The following is a 27,770-nucleotide window of genomic DNA, read 5'->3' as shown; positions in this document are numbered from 1 at the left end:
TATGTGGCCGTGGGTAAGGCCACATGCTTCCCTAACCTGTTCCTGCTCACCCAGGGACCATCTCTGCCCTTCTGGAGCCCCAATTCCATGTCCCCGGCAGCCCCCTGACCCTGGGCTGCAGTGGCAGCTGGGACCAATTCCATGTGTGGCAACTGGCAGACAAGCATGGACCTAGGGCCTGGATGCTGCAGGTCACAGTGCCTGGATGGAGGTGGGGTGGGCAGAAGGGCTGAGAGCAGCCTCCCAGCGGTGGCTGCTTCTCCAGGCTGCAACGGATGGTTTCCCTTTCTGTTTGCTGGAATTTGACATGGCACCACAAAGACATAACCCAATATTGTGCCGTTAACAGTTACTGTACTTCGGGGTGGGGTCTGCCTACTAACAGGGACACCTGGCAGGTCACTGTCCCTCTCCAGGTCTCTCACTCCCTCTGTATACGGCATGATGACAGGAGAGCCGTGAGGGCCCAGGGATCCCAAAGGCCACGTACAACCCCTTCCTGGATAAAAGGGTGTGAGGGCCAGGCCAGCACAGGGTCTGTGGGTGTCCAGGGAGGGGAGAGTGGGCTTGGAATCTGGCCTTGCCAGTTTCTTCATCTGTAAAATGGGTCCATGAGCCTGCTCCTTCCTGGGGTCAGCCCGACCTGTGCTTCCTCTATCAAGCTGGGGGTCACACTCTGGGCTGCTGCAATGACCAGCACGGGCTCTCTCCTCAGCAGGACTGAGAACTAAGGACCAGGGTTGCTCCCCAGCCCCAACCCATCCTGCCCTCACCCTAGGGCGGCTCGCCCTGCCCGGAGGCCCAGCAAGCCCAGGGAGGATGGGGAGCCGGACAGCTGGCACTAAGGGTCCAGGGGGCACACTGGACACAGGAGACCTACCCAGAGACCGTGTTCCCGGAGACCAGGCGTCTCCTGGTCACTGTGGGTGCCCTCCCCACTCCTCCCTGGAGCAGATGGAGGCGCACCAGTTTCTCCTGGGGAGCCGAGCGCCAGGTCAGACAGTGGGAGGCACCCAGGCGTCTGCTCCCTCATCTCCACCTCCCTGCTGCCCCTGGCTTATGGTCCACGTGAGCTCCAACCTGGAGGAGCATCAGGAGCAGAGGACTCCATTCCAGGTGGGGCTCCCTGACCGGGGTCTCCGCTTCCCCCAAGCCCACCCCTACCCTGTCCGTCTGGGACCTCGGACTCTGGTTCCGGGGCACAAGCTCCCTCCCATCTTCAGCACATTTCCGGTGGTGTCCCTGGGGCTGGGTGCTGGAGCCCCAGCAGGGACACCCGGACGGGCCCACAGCCCAGTGGTGAACACACACACAGTTCACCAGGCCCATCGGGACCCAGAGCAGGGTCCGGCAGCTGAGCGCATGTAGGCCGGGGCATTAGGGAGGGCTTTCCTAGGGAGATGGTATTGGGGGGCAGGGCCCCCGAATGGCAGTGCCCATTAGACCTGCCCACTCCAGAAATCCCCAGGGTTGCCAGGGACAGGGTGGAACGGGGCTGGGGACCAGGGGAAGGAGGGCAGCAGTAGACTAGCCAGCTGAGCAGGAGCGAGAGTCAGCAGCCTCAGCTGGGGCCGAGGGTGGAGGAGGCACGGATTCCTGTGCCCCAGCTCCCAGAATACCCCACCAAAGTACAGCCCACCAAGAACCGAGCCCCCCACCCTGGGCTCACCCTCAGTACCTTCTCAGCCTTCCCAGAATGCTGAGCACTGTCTCCAGAGCACCACTGTCTGCCCGGACTCCCCAGGCCAAGGCCCAAACAGCACCCGAGGAGTCCCAGGCCCACCACGCCAGTCGGGAACACTTCAGAAGTCCTTTATTGGGCCTGCAAGGCCATGAGCTGCGCTCAGAGGGGCCCCAGCCTGGAGTCTTCAGGTCCGTGGCGTCCCTGCCCCCATCCTGGCTGGGGCAGGGGCTGCATCTGACATGCTACTTGGAATATTCCTTGGCACGCTCCTTCACGTAGTCCCAGCCTGCCTTGGAGTAGTGGTAGGCCTTGGAGGGGGCCACCGATAGTGCTGACATCACTGTGAGGATACCTGTGTGGAAGCGGGTGGAGGCAGCTGCCCGGTGAGGCTCCCAACCCAGCCACCCAGGCCCTTCAGACCCAGACACTCTTAAGTTCAAAAGGCTTTTACAGGCACTGCTTTCTGCACTGTTGCTCCAGGTGGGGAAACTGAGGCACAGGAGGGCCTTGTTATTAGTTGCCCTCTATTTGATTCTGACTCATGGTGAGCCCATGTGTGCAAAGTAAAACTGCTCCATAGGGTTTTCAAGGCTGTGACCTTTCAGAAGCAGATCACTAGACTTTTCTTCTGAGGCCCCTCTGGGTGGGTTTGAACTGCCAACCTTCTGGCTAGTGGCTCAGCGCTTAACCATCTGTAGCACCCTGGAGCCAGAGGAGTTAGGGTCTTGCTTTGTGGAACATCACATAACGAGCTCAGACCCCAATCCTTGGCCCCTATTCTAGCTAGGCAATGCACAGCCCCTGCCGCCCACTTCCCCAGAGTCTCTATCCCATCTCCTCTTTTAGACCCATGGCGGCATACGCAGGATCTGGGGCCTAGGCTAGGCCGCCCCTCACTCCTCCAAAGAGAGGGCCCAGGGGCCTACCTGAATTCCAGGAGTCTCGGAGGGAAAAGTTAAGCTTCAGAGGGGGTGAGAGCTGGGAAGAGAGGCAGAGAAGGGGCTGGTGAGAAGAGAAGGGCCCAACAGCTCTGTCCAGAGGCAGAGAGAAGACCATGTGCCTCAGAATCAGGTCCACCTGGGCACACAGGGGCCCAGGGAGACCCCAGGGCTGACCCCCCCGCCCAGCCCTGGCCTCCCTCCAGCCCAGGATACCTGGGGTATCTGCAGGCCCGTCTGCTTGCACACGTACTGGCTGAACTGGTACATGGCCGGGGGGACCACTTCCTCCGCCTTCCGAAGGGCCGCCTGGCTCTTGTCGCTGGGCCCCAGCAGTTCCTGGTCGTACACCAGGTAGACTGCGCCCCCTGCCACGCTGCCCTTGATAAGAAACCTGCGGACATAGGCGGGAGCCACAGAAGCTCAGCGGACACCGCTGGCCACCCACGCTCGAGGGTCCATGCCCACAGGGAGAAGTTGGACCCTCCCGGGGGATCAGAGTCCAGACGGTGACACGTGTACCCAGGGGAAGCACAGACCCCCTAATATTGACCGTGTGACAAACAAAAATGCTCAACTCTATTTAATAAATTGGTAAACTGAGAAGCGGAAACGGGCAATGGGTCACTCAACGTCTCGCGGAGAGGAGGCGACAGTGAAGGCATTCTGCCCTCCAGCCCAGGGAGGGGGCTTCTAAGTGTTCCCGAGCGCTTCCTGCACGTCACACGCTGCGCGCAAGATAAACGTGTGTGGAAGGATCCCTGGGTATTCTCGTTTTACAGCGGAGACAACTGAGGATCGGAGGGGTCTCGGCTACAGTGAACCCTGTGGGCTCGCTGGAAGGTAGATGGGAGGCGCTTGGGCGGCTTCGGGAAGCCCGCCCCGCCTAGCCTCAGTTTCCCTATTTGGGCTACGAAGGCCTGACACTACGGGAAGCGAAGAGCAGATCTGGACCAAACCGGAGGGGGTGGTGCCCGCAGGAAGGGACTTTCTCTGGGATCCGGGACCCGCCCGGTGGTCCCACGCACCTCATCAGCGACCACACCCTGGCCACCATGATCGCTCCACTCCACGCGCAAGGACACTCGGCTCGCCCGACACTTCCGGTTGAGGCGCCGCAGAGGCCTCTGGGAGGGGTAGTCTCTCTTGCCACCCGCAAAGGCCTCCGGGAGTCAGAGGCGGAGACTTCCTACCTCGAAGACGCCAGAGAACGGTTGCAGTCACACCGCGAAGTGCTGGTAGGAAATGTACTCTTCACAGCCCAGGATGCCGCAAAGCTGCTGGGAAATGTAGCGCCCCGTAGAGCGGTCGAAAGTCTCACCTGGCCGCGAAGTCTCCTGGGAAATGTAGTCCAGTTCGGCTGGGCCCTGGCAGCGCAAGAGCAGAGAGGTATCGGACGTCTGGAGAGGCCTAAGGGTGACCGAAGGAGATGCTGCGGCTCGTAAGACTCAACCCGCGCCCGCGCGGGGTACTGAGGACCCAAGCCTAGGGGAGAGCGCCTAGCAGGAGGTTGTCACGGCAACGCGATGGCGGCATAGTTCGACGGAGGCGGGCCCGAAGTCACGTGATTCACAACGGGTGTTGGGCCTCAGCCCAGTGGGCGGGGCCGGGGCTGCCGCCGGGAGTGGGAGAGCCAGGACCGAGGCCGTTGCCCCGACAACGTCTGGCGCGGAGTGCCCCCGGCCGGGCCTCTCCAGGACGGGTTAGGACTCACGTGACTCCGGCCCTGCGGGAGGGGTAGTGGTCGGGTGCTCGAGCTGAAGCGGCGCGAAAGGGAGGCTGGAGGGAGGGTCGTGCTCGCGATTCCCAGGCTGGGACCCGAGCCGGGCAGGACGGCGGGGGCAACTGAGGCCCGAGTGGGTGAGTGCGCAGTTGGAGGTGCGCAGCGGGTCGCACGCCCCGTTTGTCCAGAGGGGAAACTGAGGCCCGGCGAGGTTAAGGACCCTATGGATTGTGCGAGGATCAGGTGCCCCCATTCTTTAGAGCTGCTTTAGTCATCCATCCGTTCATCCATTCCACCACCCCACCTACCCCGTGGGGCTCCTGTGGTGAGGGCAGGGGGTGGGGGGAGCTGATGGGCTTCATGGACTTCCCTGGAAGCAGGGAGAGGTGGGAGCGCATTCAAAGGGTGAGGAGTTCCCTTTTCTGAGAACGGAAAGATTCGGATAGAAGAGTAGTGGCCAGGATGTTGGACAGGTGGGCAGGGGCCAGACCCACTGGGCTTCGTGGGCTGAGGTGAGGAGCCTGGCCTCGTCCAAGGGCAGTGGGGAGCCCTGGGAGGGTGGAGCAAGAAGAGCGCGGTTTGATTTCTTTTGGCAGTGAACACGTACCAAATTATCGAAATAATTTCTGGTGATGACAAATGTTGAGGAAGGGGCTGCTTTAGAAAGGGAAAACATATTACCATCGAGTCCATTGCGACTCATAGCGACCCTACAAGGACAGAGTAGATAGAACTGGCCCATAGGGTTTCCAAGGAGCGGCTGGTGGATTCAAACTGTGTCACCAGGGCTCCATTTAGGAAGGGAAGCCCCCTTGAAAATAATTCTAGGAGATTAGGGAGCAACCATTTGCATATGCATGGGGAAAGCATTCTAGGTAGCGGGAACAGCCAGTGCAAAAGCCCTGGGGTAGCATGGTGGTGTGGTTGAACAGAATGAGCAAGGGGGCGGGGAGGAGCTGGTCCATGCAGGACCTCTTTGGCCATTGAGGAGTCGGAGTTTTATCCTAAATGAAAGGGGAAGATTTTCAGCAGGGTTGGGACAAGATGTGATCCAGCTGCTGGGTGAAGGGAGGAGGCTCTGGACCGGGAAGAGGCTGGTGCAGTGGTTCAGGTGAGCCGTGATGGTGGCTGGGACCAGGTGGTGGCCATGGAGATGTAGAGAAGAGGACAAGTCCAAGGCCATCACCAAATGCTCATTGAACAAAGGTGCACCTGGGGAAACGGGTGTGGCTGTGGACCAGGCCCGTGCCGGCTTCCCTTGGCTCACTGGAGGCCCAGTGAGGGCCATGAAGGTGCTGCTCCTCACGGGGCTCGGGGCCCTGTTCTTCGCCTATTATTGGGATGACAACTTTGACCCAGGTGAGTGCCCAGGGCTAGGGGAGGTGAGGAGGCACTGGGCCTGCTGTCCTGTCCACCCTGAAGGCTGACCACCCCTGCCCACTGCCAGCCAGCCTCCAGGGAGCCCGTGTGCTGCTGACAGGGGCCAGTGCTGGCATTGGCGAGGAGCTGGCTTATCACTACGCCCGCCTGGGCGCCCACCTGGTGCTCACCGGCCACACCGAGGCCCTTGTGCAGAAGGTGAGCCACCCCATTGGTCGGTGTGGGGGTGGGATGCAAAAGAGAGCCTGGGCTTGAATTCCTACACCCATCCAGGCTTACTGTGTGACCTTGGGCAAGTTGCTTAACCTCTCTGAGCCTCTGTTTCCTCGTTTGCAAATTAGAGACAATAAAAGTTTCTTTTCGTGGGTTGTGGTGATGTGTTGATTCAATAAGGCAGTGAGTGTAAAGCAATAAAGGGGAGTATTGGTAACGTCCAACAGCCACCTAAAGCCCGTGTTCTCAAGAGGAAGGTGGGCCGGTCCTTGTTAGCAACAGCCCATTGTCCCAAGCGAACTTGTGGCTCTTGGGAACAAACCTTCCAAATTTTCAAGAGAAGCCAGAACTCTGGAGATGGATGTGAAATCTCCCGAGTTTTAAATGTTGGTAATTGATCGAACAAAACGTCAGCAGGTCATTCTGGCCCAGGGGCCTCCAGTTTACGACCTCAGTGCTAAAGCTTTGGGGACAATGTTGAGTGGGACCCGAGGCTCACACTAGGGGAGGGGGCTTCAGTCTGGGGACCCAACGCGGCCGGTAGATAGAGAGGGAGCAGCTGAGGTGGAGGAGCCCACGGGCAGCTCTGCCCCCCTCCCCCAGGTGGTAGGGAACTGCCGGAAGCTGGGCGCCCCCAAGGTCTTCTACATCGCTGCGGACATGGCCTCCCCTGAGGCGCCTCAGCGCGTGGTGCAGTTTGCACTGGAGATGCTGGGTGAGGGGCGGGGCCTAGGCCTTGGGGCAGGACATGAACGGGTGGGGGTGTGGCAGTTACCGTCGTCCTGGGGGCGAGCACTTATGGGGTCGGGCGTGGCTAAGGGCGGAACCTCGCTGGATCCAGGGGTCGGGACACCGGACTGGGCCTCCTTGGACCAGGGACGAAGCCTTACGGGATTCAGGGAATAGGTTCCGGAGCGGGGCCTCCCCAAGCACAAGGGACGTTACTGGGGCAGAGCTCACTGCATCCAGGGAGCTGGGTCTCGGGGGCTGGCCCCGGACTAACCGGCCTCTCTGGGCCAGGCGGGCTGGACTACCTCGTGCTGAATCACATCGGCGCCACCCCGGCCGGCACGCGGGCCCGCAGCGCCCAGGGGACGCGCTGGCTCATGCAGGTGCTCGGCCCCCGTCGCGGCCCTGGTCCACCCCCACGACCCTGGTCCGCCCTCCCGTCCGGGAACACGCCCTTCCCAATCCTCTGGCCCCGCCCTTCCCTGCCTAGGACCTTGCCCCTTTGGGGTTCTGGGGCCCGCCCCTGCTATCCTAGGCCCCGCCCCTGCCTGCCTCCTCCAGGTGAATTTTCTGAGCTACGTACAGCTGACTTCCTTGGCGTTGCCGAGCCTGACGGACAGTAAGGGCTCCCTGGTGGTGGTGTCCTCGCTGCTCGGTGCGTACGCATGGGTCCGGTTCTTGGGGAGGGATTTTGGGAGGGAGTGATTACTCATCCTGGGGGGCCGCAGGCGGGAAGGCTTCCTGGAGGAGGAGGAGCAGCGTGTAGCCTGTCAACCCCGTCCATGCCGCGCCCCTAGGTCGCGTGCCTGCCTCGTTCTCCGCCCCCTACTCGGCGGCCAAGTTTGCGCTGGACGGTTTCTTCGGCTCCTTGCGGCGGGAACTGGACGTGCAGGACGTGAACGTGGCAGTCACCATGTGCATCCTGGGCCTCCGGGATCGCGCCTCGGCCGCCGAGGGAGTCAGGTGAGGCCGGGCGGGGGCGGCTGGGCCCGGCCCGGGACTGCGGGGGCCGTCCAGCCCCAGCCGCAGTCCGCCACCGCGCCCTCCCGTCCCTAGGGGCGTCACGAGGGCCCGGGCGGCTCCGGGGCCCAAGGCAGCCCTGGCCGTGGTCCGAGGGGGCGCCACGCGCGCCTCTGGCGTCTTCTACCCGCGGCGCTTCCACCTGCTGTGTCTGCTTCCGGGTTGGCTGCCGCGCCCGCGGGCCTGGTTCATCCGCCAGGAGCTCAACGTGACGGCCGCAGCGGCTGCCTGAGCTCCCAAGCGTGGCGCTCCTCATCTTCCGAGAGGGAGCTCCACCAAACCGTCCCTGGGACCGGGACACAGACGGCGACACCTTTGAGAGACTGGCCAGAGCCCAAGTGGATTCATCCAGACAGAAAAGAAACTCCGAAGGAAACTGCCAGCGTTGGAATCAATCGCAACAGCTCTGAGCGTGTGCGCTCGGACCCCGTGCTGTGCTTGTCAGGGAGTTCAAAAGCCTTAATCGTTTTTTCCCACTGTCATTGAGGATGCTTTGATTCCATTTGCAGATGAGAAAACTGAGGCTCGGAGAGGTGACGTGAGTTAGTCTAGGTCCCTGGCCACATCATTCAGGTCACCACCACCCAGGCCATCTCTGGGGCTCTCTCCAGCTCGCACAAGAACTGCCAAGTCCCTGATTTGTTCCTTCTATTCACCTTGAAGCAGCCCCCAGCCCCTGCCAGCTCCCCTAAGCTACATCTCTGTGCCTGTGACATCCCCGGGGAGCTTCTCTCCTGTCCACCTGATGGCCGGGGTTGGAGGACGAGGAGGGAGAGTGTATTCTCCTGGGCTGGGCCCAGCTTCCTGTTTTCTAATAAAAATCCTCCTTTCCTTTGCGTATCTGTTGTTCAAATTCCTTCTGTGCTTCCAATTTGGCCTGGAGGGTGTACCTGGGCAAGTACTCCCAACTCTACTTGTTAGGTGCTGTGGAGTCAGTTCCAATTCATAAGGATCCTATGTACACCAGGATAAAACACTGCCTGGTCTTGCACCATCCTTATAATGGTTGCTATGCTTGAGCCCATTGTTGCAGACACTGTGTCAATCCATCTCATTGAGGGTCTTCCTCTTTTTCACTGACCCTCTACCAAGCATGATGTCCTTCTCCAGGGACTGGTCCCTCCTGATAACATGTTCAAAGTATGTGAGAAGTTTCACCATCCTTGCTTCTAAGGAGCATTCTGGTTGTACTTCTTCCTGCTGTTAGTTACAGCCTTGGAAACCCTATGGGGCAATCCTACTCTGTCCTATAGGGTCACTATGAGTCGGAATCGACTAGACTGCAAAGGATTTGCTTTCAGGTTCTTTTTTAAGTGTCCCATTCCTGCAAAAACGTCGATTCTGACCCATAGCGACCGTATAGGACAGAGTAGAACTGCCCCATACGGTTTCCAAGAAGCGGCTGGTGGATTCGAACTGCCGACCTTTTGGTTAGCAGCTTGAGCTCTTAACTACTGCACCACCAAGGCTTCCCCATTCGTGCAGCAACTAAAATTATATCCAATGCCACCAGAGGGCACTATACCATATCGCCTCCTCAAACCGATTCGAGAGCTTGGCCCAATATATGATGGAACAAGTACCCCCGTTTATGGAAGCTTTATTCTGTGCCAGGTACCGTTATATCTCATTCAGCCATTTGGAGTTGTTGTTATTGCCCTCATGCTATACTTGGAAAAACTGAGGTTCCGACAGGCGAAGTCGCTGACATAAGGACAGCCAGAAAGAGGCTGAATTGGGATTCGAACTCGCAGTCCAGAGGCAGAGAGACAGGCATTGCAGCTGCAGCCACGCCCACTGGGCCCGACTACTGGTCTCTGCCGCAACCCAGCCCAGCGAACGCCAACGCACAAGGGAGCCCAATCGCGCTTGCTCAGGAAGTCCGCAGCGACTCCTCCAGCCGCGAGGGGGAGCACGCTCCTCTCCTGCCTCTCTGGCCCGCGCCTCTGGCAGAGAGTAGATATCCCAGATTTCCGCACGGCACCTTTCCTTCCGTCATAGCAGCCATTGAAGAATAGCAAGTAAGTGGGTTCTGGCGCGGTCGGGATCCGCCACCATCGGGCCCCCAGGAGCTGCGGCACGGGTTGGGGTACGGCGGGGTGCAGCTAGCGATCCCGAGGGAGCAGGGGCGCGGGGTTCCGGGCGGCGGAGACCAAGCCGGTACTGATCTCCACTTCCTCTCCCCATCCCTGTTCCAGCCATGGCTGTGCGCTACCCCATGGCCGTGGGCCTCAACAAGGGCCACAAGGTGACTAAAAACGTTAGCAAGCCGAGGCACAGCCGCCGCCGCGGGGTGAGTGTCGTCCCGGTTTCAGGGGTGATAGCGGTTGGGGGCCTCTTAGAGGGAAGTGGGGAGCTATGGGGGATGTTGAGCTTAGGAAAGGGGGTTGTTAAGACTTGTCAGACCAGTGAGGGAAGATGCCCATTGGTCGCCCGCGTGGTGAGCACCCATCTGGGCCACAAACTTCCGTCTTCCCAGCCCGTATGAGCGAGGCTGGAGCAGACGGAGCAACTTTGGGCGCGTAGTGTAGGAGCCCAGCGAGTTTTGACGTTTGAGTAGGAGTTCGTGTAGTGGAAAGCGGGGAGGGGGCATTCCTGGCCACCTGGAACAGCAGGGGTAAAGGCTGATGTAATTTGGAGGAGAAAGATGAGACCTTGTGTGTCACGTTGAGGAATTTCAGTGTGTGGGGTTTGCAGGCGCCGTTCCTCAAGTAGCCTTGACTACCTGTGTGTCTGTGCCCAGTGGGAGGGGACTCCAGGCCAGGAGAATAGCCTCTGCAAAAGGGCCAGGAGCAGGAGGGAGCTGGAACGGGGGGCCTGGCTAGGCTTCTATACAGCCTTGTCATTTATCTATAAAATAGGTTGACAGGGCTGGGTTGGACTCGGGGTGGTTGGAGGATTTGTGTTTCCTTGTACCCTGTACGGTCAGATGCTCTGTTGGGTGCCACGGAGCTGATGTCAACTCATAGCATCCCCATGTGACAGCAGAGCTACCCCATAGGTTTTCTGGGCTATAACCCTTATGGGAGCAGATAGGTCTTTCTCTTTTGGAGCTGCTGGGTAGGTGGGTTCAAACCAAGACTTTCTGGCTGGCTTAACTGTTTCGCCACGATGGCTACTTTCGAACACTTTATCTCAGTTAATTCCTTCAGTCCTCACAGCCCGAGGAGGGGACTGTCATCCTGTCATACGTCTGGGGAAACTGAGGCACACGGGGTGGGGGGGGTGAGGGAATTAAGGTGCTCAGCCAGAAAGCAGGGAGGCCTACTGGGACCTCAGAGCCCCCGCCCTGACAGTCCCTCGCCCCTAGCGCCTCACCAAGCACACCAAGTTCGTGCGAGACATGATCCGGGAGGTGTGCGGCTTCGCCCCCTACGAGCGCCGTGCGATGGAGCTGCTCAAGGTCTCCAAGGACAAGCGGGCCCTCAAGTTCATCAAGAAAAGGGTAGGTGGGCTGCTGGTGTTGGGGGCAGGGCAGGGCACCCAGGCTGACCTGACCGGCCCTCCATGCCCGGCAGGTGGGGACACACATCCGAGCCAAGAGGAAGCGAGAGGAGCTGAGCAATGTCCTGGCCGCCATGAGGAAGGCGGCTGCCAAGAAGGACTGAGTGCGTTCCCACCACTGGCTGCTGTACCCCCTTACAAATTAATAAAGCCTTTCCAGAAACATGGGGCTCCAACCTAGCTTCGGGCCTGCCTGCTGCCTCCCTGGGCCGTGTGTCAGTGGACAGAAGCAGGCAGCCACACGGTACCAGAAATGGTGTTTAATCATAATTAAATAGCTCTTATGTACCAGGCTCTGATTAAGCCATAATCAAGGTCCTGGGGCCCAGGCTGCTGGGCTCAGCCTCCTGTGGCTCGACCACCCATCCCAGGAGACCTCTGTTCCTCCCGGTGCACAGTTCCTGGGGGCCTGAGCCCATCCACTGCCGAGCTGCTGCGGCCGCCGTCACCGCTCCGGCCACCGTCACCGCTCCGCGGCCACGGCCTGTGCCTCCTCGTGGGGGAAGGCGATGTGGAAGATCTCACGGTAGTGCTCCACGAAGTGCACCTCCAGGCCCTCGGTGATGAACGCGGCCAGGTCATAGAAGTCCTTCTTGTTCTCAGCTGGCAGCACCACGCACGTCACGCCAGCACGCTTGGCCTGGGAAGGGAGGGCCATGGAGGTTCTGGTCAGGTCCAGGAGGGATCGGGAGGGAGCTATCCGGGCAGAGGAACCCACTATTCCAGGAGGGAAAGAGCTGGCCTCTGCTCGCACAGCCTTTGACTGGACTGCTCGACCCCCAGGGTGTCCACACTGTTTCTGGGACCTGGGAAGACAGTGGTGTGCTCTCTCGGGTTAACCATGAGACCTGCTACTAGACATTGATGTCTGACACCTGACAGGTCTGGAGGACATCTGAAAGCATGACACACTGTGGAACTTTACAGACATACTGCTCACAGCCCTCCAGGGCTCCTCGCTGGGGGGGTGGGGAGGAATAGAAACCAAAGTCCCCTGTGCAGCCCCACAAGGCCCTGTCCCATCACCTCCCTGCACACGCGTCTTGTCCCACCCAGGGCCCCTGCCCTTGTCACCTTACACCTTTCCATCCACTCAGCCTCTGAGGTAAGCAGCTATCAAGTGAGGAAGGAGGTGCAGGAGTGGGAGGTGCCACTGTTCACCACCCCTCCCCCATGGGTCCCCCACCCCCACCCCACCCTAATCGGTCTAAGCTGCTAGCTGGGGAAGGACTGGAGAGCAGGGGACAGGGAAAGTGGGGAGGGAGGGAGGGAGAGAAGTGGCGGTCCAGGGGCTGGAGATGTGTGCATGGCTGTGACAGAATCAGAGGCCACCATGGGGAATGTCAGGAGGGGAAGTGGGCGGGGTAGGAGCCAGGTGGAGGCAGTGAAGCTCTGCCAGGCCACAGCCCAGGTGGCGGCCCTCACCCTGTGAGCACCCACCAGACACGCCCAAGCCTGGTCTTGCTCACTGTCTGCTGCCCACCCATGGGCTCACGGATAAGCAGAGAGGACTCCTGGGGGGAGGCTCTAGGACACCTGCCAGAGTTTTCAAAAGGCTGAGAACCCCTGTGGAGGCAGCCAGGAGTGGGCTCAGAACATGGGCTATGTGCCAGGCCGCCCTGGGTGAGAATCCAGCCCCTCTGCCACCTGGCCCTGGACAAAGCCTTCCCCACTGGGGGCTTCACTTTGGCCAGCTGTGAAATGGGCTCCCTACTTTCATCTCTTTGAGGCCCAGATGTGACAGATACGATGTGCGTGGCGGCTACGATCTGCCACACGCTGGTGCGGCCGAACTGGGCGCTTGATCCAGGCCTGCTCTAAGGCAAGGACGCTGCCTGGGCCCTAACTCGGCCTGGGCCCCCAGGCAGTGAATGCCAGTGGGGTGGCTACCCAGGAGCAGGGCCCCAGTACTCACTGCGATGGTCTTCTCCTTGATGCCGCCGACGGGCAGGATCTTGCCTGTGAGGGAGACCTCGCCTGTCATGGCCAGGTTCTGGCGCACTGGCCGGTTCATGGCCAGGGAGAGCAGAGCTGTCACGATGGTGCAGCCGGCGCTCGGGCCATCCTTGGGGGTGGCGCCCTGGGGGGGAGAAGCCGGTGGGTGGGGGGGCGGCTGGGCAGGGGTGCTGCGGGCAGGTGGGCGGGGCGGGCGAGCACTCACCTCGGGCACGTGCAGGTGGATGTGTGAGCTGACCAGGTAGTCGTTGGCGGGGTCCCGCTGCATCAGGAAGGCCCTGGCGAAGGTGTAGGCGATGCGAGCGCTTTCTTTCATCACCTCCCCCAACTGACCTGTCACCTCCAGGCTCCCGTCCTTGTCCCCCTTGCCATCCTTGTCCTGTGGCCGCCTCAGGGACGTCTCAACAAACAACGTGGAGCCTCCTGGGAGATGGGAGGGAGCCCGTGAGCTCACGCCCCCCACGCGCTCACCTCAGTGCTCCCATCACCATCCCATCTGCCTGCTGTCACCACCTCCTCAGGCTGCAGGAACTGCCCACCCAGCAGCACAGGGGGGTCGGGGAGGTTGCTCTCTGACAACCTCAAGTGACCAGAGTCCCCGTGGGATAATGGATAGTCGGGGACTGCTCATGAAGGCCCACTTACCCATGGCAGTCCAGGCCAGCCCCATGACCACGCCGGGGGGCGTCACGTCGTACATGCGCTCCACAGTGAAGACCGGCTTCCCCACAAAATCTTGCAGGTTCTCAGGCGTCACCTCCACCGACTCGGCCTCACCGCTGACGATCTTGTAGGCAGACTTCCGTAGCACCTGGGGCAGGGCATGCGGAGGGTGGGCACAGCGGCGGCAAAGGTGGCAGGGGCGGGGGTGGGCAAGGGCGGCCGGCTCACCTTCTCCACCTGCTTCTGCAGGTTGCGGACGCCGCTCTCCCGGCAGTACTGCTTGATGAGCAGCGTCAGCACGTCCGACGACAACCTGGCCTTGCTCTCGTCCAGGCCGCACAAGGCACGGGCCTGGGGTACCAGGTACCGCTGTCGGGGGAGAACCGCGTCAGGGCTGGGCATCTGAGGAGACCCCACCGACCGTGCAGGGCAAGAGTCCATAACCCAGTGAGGAGAGGGAAGGCCACTCCTGGGGTGACACCAGGCGCGGTCCTGGCAGAGGGTGGGACCTCCATTTGCGGGGCTCCTGTCCAGCCTGATCCTCCTCCTCTTCTCGGCCCGATCCTCCTCCTGCCCCCCGTGACTGATCTCCAGTCACTCCAGATGGCATCCCAGATGCCGCTCCCTCCAGAAAGGCCTCCCTGATCCCCAGGGTGGTGCATGCCACCACGCCCCACGCACAGACTAGGGTCCCATGTGGTGGGCCGACTGGTCACCCACAGCCCAGCAGAGTCACCGCCACGTAGCAGCCACCTCACATGGTCACGAGCACCACTGTGTGGCTGAGGGTGATGGAGGCACACACCCGGCCCAGTCCTGCTCCGGCGGGGCCTCCCAGGCCAGCACACAGCCCTGACGTTGGCCGGCTGACACTGGGCCCCACTTGTCCCTTCAAGGCACCAAGTCTGCCCTTCCATCAGCCGGGTGGGTCAAGTCTCACCCCAGCTGTGGCGGGGGCCCCCAGCAGCCCCTTCAGCCAAACGGCTGTAAACCCTGCCCGCAGAGCATCTTGCCCGTATGTTTACTTTGGGGCCTGATCTACTTTTTAGTCACACCACCTGCCAGCTGTCGAGGGCAGGGACCCCAGGGCCACTCACTGCTGTCCCCATGCAGCGTCTGTGCCCCAAGCCAGCACCGGGTGCCCCGTCCTGAGCCCCCCCCAGGTTGGGGACAGTCCAGGTGGCACCCTACCTCGGCAATGGCCAGCTTTTCCTGGGCCACGTAGCCGGACACATTGATCATCTCCATGCGGTCCCGCAGTGGCTCCGGGATGGTCTCAGTGATGTTGGCCGTGCAGATGAACAGCACCTGCAGGGAGCTCGAAGTGCTGAGGACCACCCAGCCTGATGCCCCCCGCTCCCCCTACCCGGCGGGATGTGTACCTTGGACAAGTCCACAGGCACATCCAGGTAGTGATCCAGGAAGTTGGCGTTCTGCTCTGGGTCCAGCAGCTCGAGCAGTGCCGATGCGGGGTCACCCTGGTAACCCCGGCCGATCTTGTCCACCTGGGGTAGCAAGGGCAGGGGGTGTTGGCACCAGCCGGGAGACTGAGCAGGACAAGACCCTGCGCGCTGTGGGGCTGGGGCTGGGATGCCCTGAGGATGCGCAGGGCCACACATGGGCCGCTGCAAGCCACAAGGCCAGGCGAGCAAAGCGGGCCTGGCAGGTGTGGCTGTGGGTGTGGACGGGGTCCTCCAGGGGCAGGAGGGGACCCTCCCCTTGTCATCACAGCCAGTGTCACTGAGACAGGTCGGCAAGGAGCCATGGTGACTTGGGGACCATCTAACCACAGGGACTCGGATGCCACCTGGGGACAGTGTCTGACCTCAGAAGGAAGCCCCCCGCCCCATCGGCGCCCCCCACCTCATCGATGAGGATCAGCGGATTCTCTGCCTTGGTCTTCTTCAGGCACTGGATGATCTTTCCCGGCATGGCCCCCACGTACGTGCGCCTATGGGAGAGGGCACAGCGGGGTCAGCACCTCGGCACCTGGGGACTCCAGAGCCCGTCCAGGCGCTCCGGTGCCATGGGATGTCAGCAGCGGCCACCTGCAGAGTGTCACCCCAACTCGTGGAAGCTGGGAGACACCGATCCTTGCCCCCAGGCTAACAGGTGGCGGAGCCCCTGAAGAGGGAGCAGAGCCGTGGCACCGGGCCTCACGTCCCCACCTGACAACAGGGCTGGCGCAGCCAGGTGCTGGGAGCAGCACGCCCCCCGACCCCAGGCAGGGTCCTGCGCTGGGGACTGAGAGCCCCCGCAATCCTGCCTGCGCCCGTCTTCGCCAGGGGCCCTCAGGCCCAGCACTGCCTGGAGGCACCCCCTGGGCCGGGCACCCCCAGCTGGCCCGTTCTCCTGAGCCCTCGTCCCTGTGCCCAGCTCTGCTGCAGGCCGTGGGACTCGGCAGGGAACAGACCAACCTGAGTCCCGGGCCGGGAGGGGGCCCACGAGGAGGCAGACACACCAGGAGCGAAACACTGGGCGGACGCCTTCGAGCTGAGTCCCACTCAGAGCGACCCTACAGGACAGAGCGCAACTGCCCCATGGGGTTTCCCAGACTACTGTCATCGCTACAGGAGCAGATCGCCAGGTCCTTCTCCTGCAGAGATGCTAGCGGGTTTGACTGTCAGCCCTTCAGTCAGCAGCCAAGTGCTTAACCACTGTGCCACCGGGGCTCCTCGAGAAAAGCACAGGGGAATTTTATGCCTGAAACAGGAAAAGCTAAGCCGGGCTGGGGGATTCTGAGCGTCACTTGGGGGTGTGGTTTTAAATGGGGGGGTTAAAGAATGTCTTCGTGAGAGGCTCTGAGAAGGGAGGTGAGCATGCTCCAGGCGGAGGGACCAGCACGTACGCAGTCCCCAGGGACTGGCTGGGACAAAGGGGATAAAACGGGGAGCCAGCGGAGAGCAGGGCAGGAGGGGGCGGGCCTCGTGGGCCCCTGTGAGCATAAGAGGGTTTAGTACCATGAAGCCACACTGCTGTCATTTGCAGGATCCCTTTCATCACAGCAGTCACTTCCTTGACCTTGTCAGGAGCCCAGATGAAGTCAGCACAGAGTGCCCGTGGCCCCTGCCCTCCCACATCCCCTCAGCCCTCTTGGTGGAGCACCCAATGTCAGAGACCACCTGCGCGTGGTAATTTAGAAATTTGGCCAGGGTCTCAGCTCAGCCCCAGCGGGGTCCTCAGCCTGCAGCTCCGGGGCCGCCACAGGAAGCCAGCCTCAAACCACTTGCTGCCCCAAGCCCGATCCTTCTCCCTGGGACGGGGTGGCACCCCTGCCCTCTCGGCTCTGCAAGGCCAGGCCTCCCAGCCTCTGCCCCCGTCTGCCCTCAGCACGCTCCCCTCCTGCCTGGCCACCCTGGCCCTGCTGTCTCCCGCTGACGGCTCCCTTTGCAGAACCTCTAGTGCTCACAGCAGGCCGGGGCAGGAAGACCAGCAAGACAGGCAAGCTTCTGCGGGCTCAAGACAGCCCGCGGATGGAGGCTGTGCCAAGCGGGAGCTCTCACCCGTCCACACGGCAGCCATGGCCCAGCTCCAGTGGGTCCCAGGAGACTAGAACTGTTGATTTTTTTTAAAGAAGCTGAACAGCTCCTAGTTTTCAAACACTGACTTACAACATCTTTAAACGCAGTGCAGGGTGATCCCAACAGGTGGCAAACAGACCACACACCTCATACCTGTCTCACAGAAGCCAAGCTTTTTGAAGAACTGTCCTCCACATACCAGCGTAGCTGGAAGGCCCGCGACAACGCACCCTCCTGCCGTTGGCCCCAGGGGCCAGGCAGGCATGAAGGCCCTGCTATGCGGGGAGGTCCAGCCCTGGGCAGGGCCAACGGCAGGAGAGGAACAAGGTGGGTGCAGGGGCTCCCCCTGCTCTCACTGGGAGGCCCCCTCCCCCCTGCTCTCACTGGAGACCCCCCTCCCCCCTACTCTAGTCCACAGGCTTCCAGGAGGCCAGCCCCACCCTGGTTCTGGACACCAGGTTGGTGCTGTCCCGTCAGGGTTGCTAAGCTGGTGGCACATGAGCTGGAGCCACCAGGGGTCGTTTGCCATGAGCCTGTCCAAGAGGTGCAGGTTCCTGCCAATGCTGCTGCAGCGCCTGGACTCAGCCAGGCCTGCAGGCAGCTCTGTGCCTCGATTTTCCAGTTACTTCATTCAGTGTTGGTGCAGTTGGCTACTTGCAACGGACAGCCCTTGAGCAAACACGAGTGCAGAGCCCGAGGACGTTCAACTAACCAGGCAGGAGGCCGAAGGAGCCACGAGGGCAAGTGCCACTGTGGTGGCCAGACCCACCTGTGCCCCTTGATCTCGGCCACGTCGGTCATGCCCCCAACGCTGAAGCGGAAGTACTCGCGGTTCAGTGCGCGGGCGATGGAGCGGGCGATACTGGTTTTGCCCACGCCAGGTGGGCCGTAAAAGCAGAGGATTTTGCCCTGTGTGGAGCCGCGGAGCTGGCTGACAGCAATGAACTCCTGTGGGCAGAGGCCAGGCTCAGGGACAGGTGGGGGGTGGTTTCCCAAGACCCTGAGCTGCACACATCTCCCCACTTTCCCATGAAGGGCCCAGGCTCACCCCGGAGCCGCTGAGTGGCTGCAACGGTCATCTGCCATGAGAGACACAGCCTGTGGCCAGGGATATGTAAAACCCACAAAGGCTAAGTGCCAAGGGGCTGATGCTGACTGGCAGCCCCACCCAAAGCTCCAGGTCTATCCTGGGGGCGCTGCCCACGGCAGGGCATGTCCCGCCCAGCTCCATGGTTCCGCCAGGCCCACCTCAAGCGTATGCATCTGGTCATGTTCCCTGCCCTGTGGGCTCCTGCCCCACGGTTTTCTATCATCAAGCCTCACATATCCGTGAGCTCCTGTGAGCTCCCGCCGGCGGGCGGGCAGGTGGGTGGGTGGGCCCAGGTACACGCACGCAGTACCTCTGCCATTGCTGCACCGCCCCAAGGCCACTCTTCCAGCTGGGGTTCTGCACCCCATCAGTCCTGCTGTAGCCCCTGCTGGGCATCAGGGCTGCACCAGCCTTACCCCTGCCAAGCCCTCTGCACCCCAGGTGGTTCCTGTGGGCTCTGCCACAGCACATGGGAAATCCTGGGCTCCAGGTACAGGGGTCAGCCCCAAGGCACCCCCTCCCTGAGGTAAATCCACAAGATGAGAGAGACTATGCCCCTGGGCCCGTCCTGGGCACCCTGACCAAGCATATTCAGAACCTGTGACTGTGGCACCCAGGTGGGACAGCCCGAACCCCAGGACCCCAGGCTGGTGGTGGGTGGGGTGAGGGTGCCGGCAGGCTCACCAGGATGCGCTTCTTGACGTCCTCCATGCCGTAGTGGTCCTCCTCCAGCACCGCCTGGGCCCGCACCAGGTCCAGGTTCTCATTGCTGTACTTGCCCCACGGGATGGACGTCAGCCAGTCCAGGTAGTTGCGGGTGACACTGCCACAGAATGAAACAGGCTGATGAGCGGGGCCCGGCACACCGCCCAGCCCTCAGCGGGCCATGGCGGAGCGGGGACTTGGAAGCATGTTCCCTGCGCCCGCTGCGTTTGTAATATGAACGAGTAGGGGCGAAACCCCTTTATAAGGCATCTGGGCATGGACTGCCCGAGGCATCTCACAGCCAGCAGAACACAGCACCGTGCCGGGCTCCGAGAAGGCCCCGAGCCTCAGCTGGGAGGGGGACCACTCGGTCTGACATGCATCCGCACAGAGCCGAGCTATGTGGACCCTCCTGCCCCCTACAGCTGGGGGATGAGTGAACCACACCAGAGGGGGTGGGGGAGAGAAGACGAGAAACCCAGGCCCAAGGCAAGTGGGGAAACCAAGGCAGGCAGCGGGGGTCAGCGGGGTAGCCCCATCCTGATCCTAAGCCTGGAGCTGTGAGCCTGTGGACAGCAGCTGCCCGGGCCATGAGGCAGCCTGTGGATGTGAGGGGGCTGGGTGTCCGGGAGGGACGGCCGTCCGGGAAGGCCAGGAGGCCCATTTACAGGTGCTGGGGCATGTCGTCACCAAGGGGGCTCACCCTGCGGTGCTGAGGAAGAGCTGGGAGAGGCCGCAGGGCCCAGACCAGACAGAGCGTGTGGCCCTGAGACGCCTCAGGCACAGTCCATCCCCAGGTGCCTTTTAAAGGTTTCACCCCACCCGCCGGGTCAGCCGGCCTGACATGCTCTTGCCTCCCTTGTTCGGGTTGCAAATGCAGTGAGCACCTGTGTTTTAGCGGCCACAGAAGCCGTGGCAGGGATGTGACAGGTCGGGACGTGACCAGGCTCGTGGCTGGAAAGGGGTCTTAGGCTCCAGATGGGGAGAGAGAAACTGCGGGTGGTGCCTGGGGAGGGGCCAAAAGCCCCTCATGTAACTGGGTGGGCTTGTCCCGAGGCTGTCAGGACCTGGGGCAGAGCCAAGGGTGCAGACCTGCTCACTCTGGGGCGGTAGGAGGCATCTTGCTGGCCTTTCACTTGGTCCCCGCTGACCAAGTACACAAGCCCCGAGGGACGGAGGCAGAATGGCAGCCCCAAAGACGTCCGTCTGCGTCCTAATCCTTGGAGTCTGCGACTGTGGCACCTTACGTGGTAAGAGGAACTTTGCAAGTAACTAAATCAAGGATCCTGAGATAGGATGACCCCGGATGAGCTGGCTGGGCCCAAGGTGATCACAAGGGTTCTTGTAAGAGGGAGACGGGTATCAGAGTCAGAGGAGATGTGACAACGAAGGCAGAGATCAGAGAGAGAGAGAGAGATGGGAAGACACTATGCTGCTGACTTTGAAGATGGAAAAGGGGGCCATGAGCCAAGGAACGTGGGCAGCCTGCAAAAGCTAAAAACAGCCAGGAAGCAGATTCTCCCCCGGCGTCTCCAGGAGGTCATCCAAGCCAGGTGTGAGGCCAGCTTGGATCCTCCTTTCTAAAGAGCTGCCCCAGGGCCGCCACCTGTGAGGAGCACTGCTGGCGTGGCGTGCTCACCGGGCCAGAGCAGAGGGAGCTGCGCAAGAAGCCACCAGGCTGTCCTATCCTGGCTGCATCCAGCGGGCCAGCATGGCAGAGCCAGATGAACTGGTCCGTGTGAACTGTTGTGGGGGAACTGGAGGCCCCCAGGCCCTGTGCTGGGGAAGATGACACAGGGCAAGGCCACTGCTACCTCCTGGACGGCTCTCAAAGCACACGGGGGCGGGGGGAGGACAAGCGAGGGTCTGGGGCCTCCTAGTCCTTGTTAGCAGCACTGGCTTAGAGCCAGACAGCCCTGGCTGCTGATGTAACTTCTCTGAGCACTGAAATTTTCACTTGCAAAGTGAGGATGACAGCGGCCCATCCCGTATCGTGCCACAGGGACCCTCACCCTCCTGGCTGACAAGGATGGCGTCCCAGACCCCACACCTGGTCACCTGGCTTTCCCATGGCTGGGAATGAGAAGGGGGTCACCCCGAGGGCTGGACACTGTGCCCCGCAGAGCGCACGCACGTGTGGACTCACTTGAACTCAGAAGAGTGGTTGTCCAGCAGGCCCAGCTTGCTGAGCTCCTCGTCCACCACGTCCATGACGTGCTTGGGGACCACCAGCTCCTTGAGGCGCTCACGGAACTTCTCCTCGATGGCATCCTTGTCCTCCTTCTCCAGGCCCAGCTCCTTCTTGATGATTTTCAGCTGCTCCTGCAGGAGGTACTTGCGGTGCGTCTGCTTGATCTTCTCCTCCACCTGCAGGGCCAAGGGGTGGCTGTCAAGACCAGGGTGCGCAGGAGAGGGGGCCTTGCGGGGCCCCAGCCTAAGGTGTGGCTCTGCCGGGCCGGGAGGGGGCCGGCCGCAGTCACGGTCCCTGCTGCCTCCCAGGAGCGTAAGGAAGAGAAAACCCTGCACACAAACCCTCCACTTCCTTCCACATTGAACCTAGAGTCTCCCAACGCGGGGGACTTGTACCACTGGGAACACGCAAATCAATTCTATTGTTGCCGGCCACCGTTGAGTTGGCCCCCAACGCGTGGTGACCCCCTGCACGGTGGAACAAAACCCTGTCCAGTGCTGCGCCGTCCCCATGGTCAGCTGTGGACTGGACAGCTGTGCTCCACAGGGTTTTCACTGGTTAATTCTTCAGGAGCAGATCGCCAGGCCTTTCTTCCTACCCTGTCTTAGTCTGGAAGCTCCACTGAAACCTGTTTAGCAGCCTAGCAACATGCGAGCCTCCAGTGACAGCCAGGTGGTGGCCGCGCGTGAGGTGCAATGGCCGGAATCTAACCTGGGTCTCCCACGTGGAAGACGAAGATTCTACCACTGTCCCCATAAACTGGTTTTAGGCAGTGCAACCAGTAACACTGAATCCGTGGCGGGGAGTCAATGGCTCTTCAGTGTGACGCCAAGTACTTGCTCGTACAGGCAGTCCAGGGATTTGGCCAGAATCAGGACCCAAAAAACCCATTGCCATCAATTCCGACTCACGGCAACCCTACAGGACAGAGCAGGACTGCCCCACAGTGTTTCCGAGGAGCGGCTGTTGGACTCGAACTGCTGACCTTTTGGTTAGTAGCCGCACACTTAATCACTGCTCCACCAGGGCCCCAGAATCGGGACAGTGGACCCCAAACAGCCGAGTCAGGAAAACAGCATTTCAACCTTTCCTGGGTTGGGTCCTGATTTCTAGCGTCGCTCCCAGGCCTACCAAGGCAGGGAAATTGTCTGCCTCGAGGTAGGATGGCCCTGGGACCTCGCCAGCCTGGGCTCATACTCTGGGACCAGTTTGAAGTTTCCTGTTTAACGCAAGGAGTTCCACAGGCCAGAGCGCAGAGCAACTGACTCTGTGCAGCCCTCAAATCGGAGAGGACTTTGGGGCCCGCTGTGCAGCCTCCCAGCAGCACAGCACGTCTCGGTTTGGCCGATGCAGGGCAGCCTGGCGGTCAGTCCGGAAGCAGCCACTTGCCCCGCCGTGCTTACCTCCCGGCCCAGGCGCTGTTGCAGCTTGCTCAGCTCAAACTCCTTCTTGAGGAGGGACAGGGCCTTGTACAGCCGCTTGGGTATCTAGCAAGAAAGAGGAGGCGTGAGAGGATGTCACAGACTGGCATCTGCTTGTGCCAGGGCGAGGGGGGGACGACAGGCCCTCGGGAGCTGCGGGTCGGTGGGCAGGGTCTCTGCAGAGCTGCCAGGCCACGCCCCACAGAAGTAAAGCGGCCACTCAGACCCACTGGTTCCAGTGCCGCAGAAAGACGCCACCAGGCTACAAACGTGGGTAAGGACGCCACAGAGACGCTGCTGGGAACAGCCAAAGGCGGGACACAACCTCAACACCCAGCCGGAAGGACCCCCTCGGGGGAGAAGACGCAGCCGCCGAAGAGAACAAGGTGGACGCGCGTGGACAGATCCCCTCTGCCAACATGAACCCTTCTTGAGGGCAGAGCTGCCAGAGCGGGCAGGGCTGGTGCTGGCTGCCCAGCGTGCAGAGAGGGACCAGCTGGCTGCAGGGCCACGTGGGGACTGGGTGCTGGGGAAGCCCGCCCCCGCTGCCGCACTCACGTTGGTTTCCTCCAGGACGTCCTGCAGCTCATAGGACTCGGCCCCGGTCAGCGCGGCACCCATGTCGCTCAGGTAGATGGGGTTGTCCACCACACGCTGGCCCGCCTGCATCATCTGTAGCACCGACTCTCTGGGAGGGACAGAAGAGTGCTATCACAGGACACATGGACGCCTGGGCCCCGCCCCCTCTGCCCTGGGGCTGGAAGGAGTGTCAGGCAGAGGGGGCTCCTTCTCCTCTCCCAGGCTGCTCAGGGTGATGCCTTGGGGTATGCCCCCTGGGAGCCAGCTCTTCTGCCCGAGCCTCCTCACATGCAGAGCTGGTGGGTCGGCCTGTCCCACACGCTAGGGCAAGGCTAAAGCCCATCCCCAAATGCAAGTCCCCTCGGACGGCCATTTAGTGACCTCATGAGGCCCCCCCCCACCCTATGAGCAGATGACAGCCGAGGCTTCCAGCTGAATCCAGGGCCTTGTTAGCAGGAAGGAGGGAAAAGGCCCAGGGCCAGGTGAGTCGGCTCAGTCCCCCTCACCCTGAGGGAAGGTGGGCTCTGGGGGGCAGGCCCTGCACGGCAGGCGGCCTCCTCCTCACAAGCCTGCCGCTGGCAAGGTCTTCTGCCAGGATGACACTCAGCAAAGGCCTGGTGCCGACCCCGCTGTGCAAAGGGAACCGACCTGTAGAGAGGGTTCAAGGCGATGATGTCCCGGATGGTCTTCACGATCTCGGCAGTCAGGGCCTGCAGACAAGGAGCCAGACGGGTCACTGGGGGCCTGGTCAGCAGCCCAGGAGTCCCCTCTACCTGCCACTTCCCCACCTCCCCAGCCAGCTGGCCTGGCCAAGGAGGGCCTCACAGACGAAGCCACAAAGTGGAGCCAAATGCACCAGCCACGGGACTCAGGACCAAGAAGGACAGACTACAATCAGGGCCCATCCCCTCAGACTAGTCTGCATTTTAGCCTTGGAACACTTGAAAAAAAGGGGGCTCTTGATTCCTAACCCCGGTGGCACAGTGGTTAAGAGCTCGGCTGCCAACCAAAAGGTTAGCAGTTCAAATCCCCCGGCTGCTCCTTGGAAACCCTATGGAGCAGTTCTGCTCTGTCCTACAGGGTTGCTACGAGTTGGAATCGACATGACGGCAACACGTTTGGTATTTTTTTGTTGTTGTTTTTGGTTCTTCATTTTTAAGCACTATCCTCACAACCGCCACACCTCCTTCCCCCTTCTCAGACATCGTGAGACACCCAGGGCGTGACCCGATCCAGGGTCCAGGGTGTGTCTGTGCGTCGCCACCCGGGCTCTCAGCCCCTCTGCCGTGGACACCGTGGGTGTGGCCGGGCCCGGTTCTCCTTCGTGCTTCTCTCTCAGCCGCAGTGACACTGGGAATGCTCTGGGCGGGGTCACTGGACAGAGCCTGTGGTGTAAAAACCCGCCCCATGTTTGTTTCCAGAAAGTGCCGGGCTCCAGCACGTCACATCCAATGACCACACCAGTGGGCTGAAGCGGTCAGCTGCCATGGCGGCCTGTGAAACGTAATCGCCTGGTCTGTGGTTACTGAGTTTGACCTGAATTTGTCTGAGATAACTCTTGTAGAAGGAACAGAACCAGACAGCAGGAGGTCCAGGGCACTGGGAATAACCACGATGAACAGACCGACTCTCAGGGTCTTCCTGATTCTCGGAATTCGAGACTCTCCTAAGAAATCTCAAAGCTGTGCTGTGTGGCACGTAGCCACTAGCCGCATGCAGCTATTTAAATTAAAACTGCTGTTGCTGGGGGCAGTGGAGTCAATTCCAACTTCTGGGGACCCCCACTTGGCAGCACAGAACTGCCCAACGGGGTTTTCTTGGCTGTAAATCTCTATGGGAGGCGATCGCCAGGCCTTTCTCCTGCGGAGATGTTGGTGGGTTGGAACTGCCAACCTTTCAGTTAGCTGCTGAGCGCTTAACCATTGCACCAGCAGAGCTCCCTGAATGAAAACGAGGGCAGCGCTGTGCAGTACAAACTCTCCACGATGGCAGAAATGTCCTGCAGTTCTGCGCTGTGCTGACAAGGCCTCCGAGGCCACCCGAGCTCAGCGGGAAAGAGCGCCGTGATCGACTGGTGATGTCTGCCGTTGGTGCCCCCGGGAACACGGGAGCACCAGCGCGACCACCACACAGACTCACTTTCACTTCCTCCGTGACCTGGAAGTCCTCGTGGGCGACATTCTCGACCTCAACCATGAGCACCTCGTGGGGGGCGCCCAGCCCGGGCTCCATCACCACCTCCATCTGGCTCTTGGCGCTCAGCTCCTCCTCCGCCTCCTTCTTGCCCCGCTTCGGCTTCCTCCGGGCCTTCTGCTTGTTTTCTGCCTCCGGCTCCTCAGGCTCCACCTCCAGCTGCCTGCTGATGTGAATCCTGAAGGTGGGAACAAGGTGGAGGGGAGGGGTTGGGGTGTGCCGGCCCCAGCCCAGGTGTCCCCGTTACGACAACTAAGTGAGGCTGGAAATGTCAGGTCCAGGCTGAGCCCAGTCCCTTGCAGCCACTGGGGAGGGCGACCACGGGGCCTGGAGGTGGAGGCTGACCTGCTGACTCGGAGCCCCAAGGCCAGCATCCCCTCCTCCATCCGTCCTTGTACTCCAGCCAGACTCCCCCAGAGCCTGTCTTCCACGCCAAGCCCTCCCTGCTGCTACCCATGTGTTTCAAGCGTAACGACTGAGGTGGCAGCTAGGAGCAGCAGCCCTAGGGCCTCCCGTGACTGCCTGCGTCACCTTGGCCCCCCACCCTTGGCCAACTGCCAGCCCGTCTCTGGGACTCTGCCCTCTCCCTTGGCCTCAGCCCATCACACAGCGGCCAATCAGAGGGCACCTCCTCCGAGAGGCCCTCCCTGACCAATTCATGTAAAGTAGGTGTTACAAACTGTGTCCCCAAAACATACATGTTGGGGTCACAACCCCTATACCTGTGGATGTAATCCTGTTTGGAAATAGGGTTTTCTTTCTTCTGTTGATGAACAGAATATACCCGAGGAGGGTGGGTTCTAAATCTAATTGCTTCTGGGTTCTAAAAAGAGCAAAATAACCCCTCAAAACTATTACCCTGAGGAAATATTTAAACCTTGAACTAAAACTATCCCCTGAAGTCATCTTGCACCAAATAATGGGGTTAGCCTAATTAGAAAATAATGTCTGCAGGAAGCATGACAGGCTTTTAAACCGACAATAGCAACTCGAAAGGACAGATGAGAAGCTTAGAGAGTACAAAGTTTGTGTTAATGATGGTGAAAGAGTCTCGAAAAGGTTGTAGAGAAAAGTGGCATAACCTGAAGAACGTAACCAGTGTCACTGAATTGAACATGTGAAATTGCTGAAGTGGTGTATGTCTGGGTGAGTGTATTTTCACCACAATAAATAAGAGCAGAACAGACACAGAGACGCAAAGGAGACTAAGACATCGTGTGGGGATCATCAAGAAACGCCCACGGCTGCCGACAAAGAAGGAGTGATGTGGCCAAGACTCAGATTTGGACTTTCAGGCTCCAGACAGTGAGACAAGAAACGACTGTTCATTACAGCCCCCCACATGTGGTATTTCCGTTAGGGCAGTGCTAGGAGACTAAGGCGTGGGCTCCGCGGGGGCAGGCCCCTCTTGAGGTGCTAGAAGAACACAGGGGGTTAAGCCTCTCGGTTTTCTCCTGCGTCACCCAGCAGAAGGACAGTACACTCCTGTCATGGTTTGAATTACGTCCCCCAAAAAATATGTGTATCAATCTGGCTGGGCCAGAATTCCCAGAATTGTGTGGTTGGCCTCCATTTTGTGATTGTAATTTTATGTTAAAGAGGATTAGGGCGGGATTGTAACACACCCTTACCCAGGTCACATCCCTGATCCAATGTAGTTTCCCTGAGGTGCGGCCTGTACCACCTTTTATCAAAAGGGAAGCAAGCAGAGATAGGGGACCTCATACCACCAAGAAAGCAGTGCCAGGAGCAGAGCGTGTCCTCTGGACCCAGGATCCCTGCGCGGAGAAGCTCCTAGTGCAGGGGAACATTGATGAGAAGGCCAACAGAGAGAGAAAGCCTTCCCCTAGAGCTGACACCCTGAATTTGGACTTTTAGCCTACTTTACTGTGAAGACATAAACTTCTCTTTGTTAAAACAATCCACTTGTGGTACTTCTGTTAGAGTAGCACTATATGACTAAGACAACTCTGGAGAGACAGGAGGCTGGCCTGGACCTACTGTGGACGCCAGCATTGAGCCTGGCTAACGCAGGACTCGGGCGCGCAGAGAAGAGGAGCTAGGCCTCAGTGAGGACCTAGTCAGCTGCGCACCTCAGGAACCAACAGCTCACTGTCAGCAGCTCACGGGTTAACACTCAGGGCACAGGGGCTGCCACTGTTGTGAGACTTTCAGCTGCATCTTACTCTGTCCCCATGCTGTCAGACTTTCAGCAGCATCTTACTCTGTCCCCATGCTGTCAGACTCTGAGCTGCATCTT

At 60.5% G+C, this 27,770-nt stretch overlaps 4 protein-coding genes across 7 annotated transcripts in view; 2 read left to right on the top strand and 2 right to left on the bottom strand.

The window, feature by feature from the left end:
- Positions 1-1,734: 1,734 nt before the first annotated feature.
- Positions 1,735-7,304, bottom strand: MICOS13 (mitochondrial contact site and cristae organizing system subunit 13). Of its 2 annotated transcripts, XM_023733267.1 has the most exons (5): positions 7,251-7,304; positions 3,651-4,032; positions 2,839-3,016; positions 2,611-2,662; positions 1,735-2,036 (listed from the first exon to the last, which is right to left on the bottom strand). In XM_023733267.1, the coding sequence occupies exons 2-5, from the start codon at positions 3,677-3,679 to the stop codon at positions 1,927-1,929; spliced, it is 369 nt and encodes a 122-aa protein (XP_023589035.1). In that variant the 5' UTR covers positions 3,680-4,032; positions 7,251-7,304; the 3' UTR covers positions 1,735-1,926. The 2 variants fall into 2 exon arrangements, with proteins under 2 accessions (XP_023589035.1, XP_004378684.1); XM_004378627.2 differs by lacking the exon at positions 7,251-7,304 and having other exon boundaries at positions 3,651-4,239.
- HSD11B1L (hydroxysteroid 11-beta dehydrogenase 1 like) lies at positions 5,593-8,520 on the top strand. 2 transcript variants are annotated; one of them, XM_004378430.3, is made up of 7 exons: positions 5,593-5,704; positions 5,793-5,923; positions 6,542-6,653; positions 6,959-7,050; positions 7,229-7,322; positions 7,465-7,630; positions 7,724-8,520. In XM_004378430.3, exons 1-7 carry the CDS (start codon positions 5,632-5,634, stop codon positions 7,917-7,919), a joined length of 864 nt encoding a protein of 287 aa, XP_004378487.1. In that variant the 5' UTR covers positions 5,593-5,631; the 3' UTR covers positions 7,920-8,520. The 2 variants fall into 2 exon arrangements, with proteins under 2 accessions (XP_004378487.1, XP_004378488.1); XM_004378431.3 differs by lacking the exons at positions 5,793-5,923; positions 6,542-6,653 and having other exon boundaries at positions 5,632-5,704.
- A 1,087-nt stretch (positions 8,521-9,607) lies between these two features.
- On the top strand, positions 9,608-11,354 carry RPL36 (ribosomal protein L36). 2 transcript variants are annotated; one of them, XM_004378429.2, is made up of 4 exons: positions 9,608-9,708; positions 9,886-9,980; positions 10,998-11,132; positions 11,206-11,354. In XM_004378429.2, exons 2-4 carry the CDS (start codon positions 9,888-9,890, stop codon positions 11,293-11,295), a joined length of 318 nt encoding a protein of 105 aa, XP_004378486.1. In that variant the 5' UTR covers positions 9,608-9,708; positions 9,886-9,887; the 3' UTR covers positions 11,296-11,354. The 2 variants fall into 2 exon arrangements, with proteins under 2 accessions (XP_004378486.1, XP_023589034.1); XM_023733266.1 differs by lacking the exon at positions 9,608-9,708 and adding an exon at positions 9,758-9,776.
- A 143-nt stretch (positions 11,355-11,497) lies between these two features.
- The window catches only part of LONP1 (lon peptidase 1, mitochondrial), a 23,023-nt gene continuing 6,750 nt past the window's right edge, over positions 11,498-27,770 (bottom strand). Inside the window, exons 4-18 of the mRNA XM_004378425.2 lie at positions 25,457-25,688; positions 23,966-24,027; positions 23,297-23,426; positions 22,721-22,804; positions 21,273-21,493; positions 19,106-19,244; positions 18,101-18,279; positions 15,674-15,761; positions 15,193-15,315; positions 15,002-15,118; positions 14,039-14,179; positions 13,793-13,958; positions 13,353-13,570; positions 13,107-13,271; positions 11,498-11,831 (exon numbers count right to left, since the gene is read on the bottom strand). Coding sequence (XP_004378482.1) covers positions 11,655-11,831; positions 13,107-13,271; positions 13,353-13,570; positions 13,793-13,958; positions 14,039-14,179; positions 15,002-15,118; positions 15,193-15,315; positions 15,674-15,761; positions 18,101-18,279; positions 19,106-19,244; positions 21,273-21,493; positions 22,721-22,804; positions 23,297-23,426; positions 23,966-24,027; positions 25,457-25,688 — 2,242 coding nt within the window. The 3' untranslated portion in view covers positions 11,498-11,654. The remainder of the gene's footprint in view (positions 11,832-13,106; positions 13,272-13,352; positions 13,571-13,792; positions 13,959-14,038; positions 14,180-15,001; positions 15,119-15,192; positions 15,316-15,673; positions 15,762-18,100; positions 18,280-19,105; positions 19,245-21,272; positions 21,494-22,720; positions 22,805-23,296; positions 23,427-23,965; positions 24,028-25,456; positions 25,689-27,770) is intronic.

Source organism: Trichechus manatus, unplaced genomic scaffold (genome assembly GCF_000243295.1).
Source record: "Trichechus manatus latirostris isolate Lorelei unplaced genomic scaffold, TriManLat1.0 scaffold00057, whole genome shotgun sequence".
Classification (NCBI taxonomy): domain Eukaryota; kingdom Metazoa; phylum Chordata; class Mammalia; order Sirenia; family Trichechidae; genus Trichechus; species Trichechus manatus.
This window is presented reverse-complemented; position numbering and strand designations above follow the sequence as displayed.